This window comes from Thermobia domestica, chromosome 16 (genome assembly GCF_964235325.1).
Source record: "Thermobia domestica chromosome 16, izTheDome1.hap1.1, whole genome shotgun sequence".
Lineage (NCBI taxonomy): Eukaryota > Metazoa > Arthropoda > Insecta > Zygentoma > Lepismatidae > Thermobia > Thermobia domestica.
The window spans coordinates 105,257,261-105,263,260 of record NC_137469.1 but is presented as its reverse complement, the minus strand read 5'-3'; the positions used below and the strand labels follow the sequence as shown (position 1 = coordinate 105,263,260).

General features: G+C 36.3%; 1 protein-coding gene across 1 annotated transcript in view; it reads right to left on the bottom strand.

Annotated features, from left to right (window-relative positions):
- Positions 1-4,853: 4,853 nt before the first annotated feature.
- The window catches only part of LOC145672552 (putative glutamate receptor), a 41,167-nt gene continuing 40,020 nt past the window's right edge, over positions 4,854-6,000 (bottom strand). The window contains exon 6 of the mRNA XM_081741710.1: positions 4,854-5,454. Within this exon, the coding sequence (XP_081597836.1) occupies positions 4,854-5,454 (601 nt within the window). The remainder of the gene's footprint in view (positions 5,455-6,000) is intronic.

The window sequence follows — 6,000 nt, the reverse complement described above, 5'->3', positions numbered from 1 at the left end:
AGTCTCAGCCCACTTCCCTCCTCATTTTTTTCTTCCTCTCCAATTACGCGGGCAGTGGGATCGCCGTGGGACGTCATCCCTCATATGTGTGATGATCTAACATGGCCATAGTAGATGACGAAGCCCAGAAATCTAATACCTAATTCTGTACTATCCTTAAATAACGTAAAAGTTAGAAATACTTATCAATTTAGTTTGTTCGATTTGAGTTTAGCGTCCCTTTTAGCAGCGATGAGCCGTAAAGCTATAGCTTAAAGTGGGATCTGAATCACATGTGCTCATACCAAAAGTCGAACCGGACGTTCCTACGCAAAGGTGCGTACACTATCTACGTTAGGCACAAAGGAGCTCTACTTATTAATTTAATGGAGGTACCTAGAGCTGAAAACACGCCAGATCTCGATGGTGCGTTAGAGCAAACTCCATACAACGTGAGGAGCAGTGGTGGAACGCCAGCGAGCAGTTTACTGAGCAGACGGTGAAAGTGAAAAATAGATGACATCTCTGGTTTTCAAGGAGAACGAATTGTCGGCCATCAGTTATGTGCTGCGAGCGTTCCGAAAGTGGTGAATGAGTTGGTATATCGCGAAAGACAGTGTCGAAGTTGATGACGACCTTCAAAATTCACAGAAAAACCATGTCGGCAAAGAGGAATAAAGGTTTCTGAAGAAAGCTCTCAGTACCAGGTCCCGTCGATCATTGTATAACGGATTGCCACTCAGAACCGTCATGAGACTGAATTGTAATACTTGTAGATGGGAGAACCCAAGTAGCACCTCACAAAGCTTGTGTCGACAATCAATTAGTAGCGCGTTATTTGACGTGGACATGTGGGAGCGGGCTGCGCCGGAAAAACCGCTGATAAGGGATCATATTGCTTTAGCACGACACCAGTGGTACCGCAAACATGCAATGTGGATCGCTGATGACTGGAAATATGTGGTGTAGTCGGGTGAATCGTTTACGTTATTTCAAAACACGGGATGTGTTTGTGTGTGGTGGACGTCCAAAGAAACGTATCATCCGCATTCTATAATCCAGATATTGTTTCCGGACAATAGCACTATATTCTAGGATGTTAGAAATAAAACACTGAACTGCTGAACAAGACTGTATTATTCATAAAATAGTATCTGTAATTAATCTAATTACACACCCACACACAAAAAATAAATGTTCTGTGCACCGAATCCCAGGATATGGACTCGATATATTTTGTTACCCAGAAACCAAATTTCGAAACTCCAAGACGATCGACCGTGTCAATTTGTTTTTTATGGGCAAAAATCTTAAGCAAATTTTGGTACGTAAGAGAGCACATACGTTTTTCGTCCGTAAAACAAAATTGACACGGTCCATCTTCTTGGGGTTTCAAAATTTGGATTCTGTGTAGCAAAATACATTGAATCCATACCATGGGATACTGCACAGATTTTTTTTTGTATGGCTGTGTTACGTGTATCCTCCCCATCTAAAATCGCTAAAGTTTCTCGCCGATAAAAACTTAACACGATCGATCGCCTGGGGCTTCTTCGAAATTTGGATTCTGTGTAGCTAAATACATCAAATCATTACTCTGAGGTCCGGTGCACAGCACTTTTGTTTTTGTGTGGCTGTGTTATTTTTAAGTAATCTTTCCGTATTTATAATGTGAAACTAAAAGTAGTCAAAATTTGACATAATAAATTGGAGTTAACTCCAGAACTCTTAAAATCTCGTTCAACACCATTAAACTTATTGCATCCGTGTATTGGCCTAGGAAATCTTTTCATTTACATAGAAACCAAGCCCTTTAACCTGAAGTCCAATTCACATATAAGGAGTTCTGTCGAATTTAAAAGAAGTTTTCACTGTATACACATAATTCAGGACGTTTTGAATTTGTGATCTATTCTTCACTTCCTTTTTGGTGAACGACTTAACAGTTGCACTTACAAAATCAGTTATCAATTCTACTTACAGTTAGAAATAATTACTTTTTCAGTCGGATTATTGTCAATGATAGTTTTTATATTCAAAGAAACTATGTAAGTTTGGAATATAAATAGTTTAGAATTCTAGTCTCTTTCTAAAGAATCTACATTTCAACCATAAAATACAACAGGATGAAAATAATATTGGCTTAATTAAAAATGTAATTTTGCAACACTCCTTTTCAGGGCCAAAACTAAATCTTCAGAGCTGCAGACAATATTTTATTCATAAGACCATATAAGATTTAACTGGAATATTTCGAATGGAAATAGAAAACTGAAAATGAGCTCAACAAACTTAGTAGCAAATTTCAGTGCTAATGCTGTGTTCACAGACAGAATTATAAGTTGCCATTCTTCATTCGAAGTAGAGTATATGCCTGGTTTCATGGAATACAAAATTACCTTTTCCATAAGAATTAATCCAACCAAGAAATCATAAATGTGAAAAAATAACCAAATTTAGTTCTTCAAAAATGTAAATATAAAAGAGCACCAAGCTCTTTCCAATCTTAAATTCAATTTTATGAGTAGTATTGAGTAGTATTTAAAACAAATTATGAAGGTTAACCACAATATATAACTTCATTAGAAATATGTTGAAATGGAATATACATCACCCAACTCCTCTCATCTACTATTTGTAAATATGCATATTAACAATACTTTTATCAAATGTTATCATTGATATATTGTCATTTTCTCAAATGTTTAATTCATGTACAGTGAAACCTCTCTAAAACGGACAGCCGTGGGGAATCAAAAATTGTCCGCTATAGAGAGGTGTCCGTCTTAGAGAGGTTTCGATATCTTCTTACGTAAATTAGTAAATAAGGTGATATGTAAGTACAAACTATTGAAGGTAATTTATCAAATCGTTCTATGACTGTGGGCATGTCGATATCTGCGGATTCTCCACAAATCGCTTTGAAAGAAATTTTGTCTAATCCGAAACTTCTCTAACCACTCGTTCGAGACCTTGAAATCTGAAACATTCATTTCTGTTGCTACCTCTAAATTCTTAGCTTTTAGCATCGACTCTAACACAGGATTTTCTTTTTCATTCCGCACTCTATAAAAACATTCACTTGCACACCAACTTTGTTCAAAGCAATGAGACACAATTTTCATTGTCATTTTCACACCACAACTTTATTAACTTGTCTAGGTTTTATATGATCTCAGGTGCTTGAGTTTTACCGATACAAAAATTTTCAGCTATCCTTCGCACACCTCAGTATTCTTCGAAAATTCAATCAATTCGATTTTAACATTAGCGCTTCTCGTGGCATTTCGAAAGCTCACAACAACTTACACCTTATTGCTTCCGTCTACAAATAGAGGCACTAAGACAATATGCGAATACGAGAACAAAAATTACCAAACATGTCTTCTGCTTGATTCCAGCAAAACAGTAAAATGACGTGTCATCCCGAATGGCAGGCAACTGTCAATCGCTTGATTCTAAAACAGGTTGGGTGGGAGTGGAATGCAAGCAAAGGATATGAAGGTGTTGTTAAACAAAGACGCTTCATCTGAATTTCTGAACAGCCAGTTGATAAGGAAAAATGTTATTACAATGTTTCCTTGGTGATATATGTATGCATTTCTGAAAATGTATTTTTTCTGTATTTTTCAACTTGTTTCTAGAGAAAGTGTCCGTAATATGGAGGTAAATAATACCTATAAGAGACAGAAAAGACTGTCCGTGTCCGTACTAGAGAGTGTCCGCTTTAGAGAGGTTTGTCAACATGGTTTTTCCTATTACAGTGTTTGGGGATTACAAAATATGTCAGTTATGAGAGGTGTCCGCTTTATAGAGGTGTCCGTTAGTAGAGGTTTCACTGTATTTGGTTAGATTTGCAATTTCAAATTATTTGTAATTAATATTGCTACTCCTAAGGAAACATCCACAACTTTTCTATGAGATAAAAATCATCAAAACAAATTACTCATCCTCCATACAGATGTTATCTGTAATGTGCGTCTACAAATCTATCCAACAAAAATTGAAAGTTTCAACGTCATGAAAAATGTGTCTTTAATTGACTTTTTTCTGATAGGCACAGAAAATATGTGAAGGCCCGTGAATCATTCATTTTCCACTTATAACGGACCCTGAGTAAATATTATCTTGTTACTGACTTTTAAATGTCTATGACTTGTAGAATTATCTCATACCTCCTACGGATTTATAATGAATATAACAACATTGATCAGGAATTTAATCGTTATAAAAAACTAAATTTAATTCTTGACTTTATTGTTTTCGTGAAAATAGATAAGACTCGCTCTGGCTCTCAGTTCTTCACATGTCTCCCTATTATCGTACAAGAAAATCCATTATAAAAACACTTACATACTTAAAACAACTCTACTTTTGTTGATTCAACTATCTAAAGTTATCAATTTTAATAATTTTCAAGCTTCAAAGGGTACCCTTTCGTGCCTGAACTTGGTATGATACTGTACTGTAATTCTATTCAAATGTCTATGTTGCCTGAAGTTAGAAGTCTCCGTATTAGTTTCTGCTCAGTATGTTATTTCTTTCTATATTTCTATGTACAGTCCGCAGCAAAAAACCTGCAACATGAGCATACAAGTTTATTGTGAACCTATGCCTAACAGCACAGGAAATCAACATAGCGTCTAAGTGGTACGAATCACGCCAGGATAAACCTCGGTGTCCTCCCCTGCACACTTATTTTGGAACAAAAGACTTCGTCGTTTCATAATAAACTTACATGCCCATGTTGCAGGTTTTTTCTACGGATTGTACCAAAATTACAGATCTATGCGGTAAGAGATATTAAGGATCCAAAATTATTTAAACTTAATCTAAACAGTGGTTACAGTGGTTACCGTATGGTGCAAAATGTCTTATATATCAAATTTAGTAACAAGTGAGTATCTTGTATTGTCGCCGAGTTCTAGTAATTCAGTACGTGGTGGACTTATAGCACCGGGACTTAATGAAGTGGTAACCGGAGTTGAATACTTATCAATGTCATCCTCAACACATTCATTTATTGGTGAAATGTCGGAGGCTTTCCTACGATTACAATTTGAAGGTGAATGGCGTCTACGAAAATTCGTTTGAAGTAAAGATTTTTGTGATAAACCCGAAGAGAATTCTTTAGGTAAAATAATTGATGCATGATATCGCAAAAAAGCTGAATTCAGGACAGGTCTGTTCGGTGATTTCTCTACAGAATTTTTAACGTTAATCTTTCGGGAACATCGTCGTCTCGATATGCATGACTCTCGTATTCGATGCCAAAGAATTGTAATACATAGTTCAGAACATAGGAAAAACCCAGCTGCCAGGACGGCTGATCCATACATCAGGTATATCATTGACACACGATGAAGGTCGACGCTCGAGAATCCTTTCTCAGCACACAGCTCATCGTCGTTTAACTTTTGGAAATATTTCTTCCGTAGGCGCGTTAGAAGGCCTGTTTCTTCAAAACGTTTCAAGCTGAAGAGAAAGTATAAAGAAAACGTAAAGTTAAATTTCTTACATTAAAGATAACAAAAATGTATAAAGGTTAAAATGTTTTGCAAGCATTTTAAGAGTCACTTACCAGTCATAACTTTCGAACGAATAATACAATTGATTTTATAGGGAAACATATCCGTCGTGACACACGCTCTCCCAAATCTCTATTCCCGGTTTCAAAAGGTATTAATGTTGTATTGTCTCATCTCTGTGAAGCGTAAATGAACTTCATTCTTATCTTTCGTCCATTTGATTTTGCTTAACAAAATAAATCGCAAAGACTAGTATAATATCGTACGCGATCGACGAATCTCATCCGATTTTGGCAAACTTGCCATGGTGGTAGATATTGAGCAGTTTTGTGCGTATATGAACTATTATAGTATGTTGGAGTTGATTCCCGAATTCTGGGCCATCAAGATTGGGATTTGGATTAATCCAGGTTTTTGCGAAAACTTCCTCTAATTACTTTGTAGTGCGTGTAGTGTCTTGCAAAAATATACAAACTATAATGCAGCGGAAGTG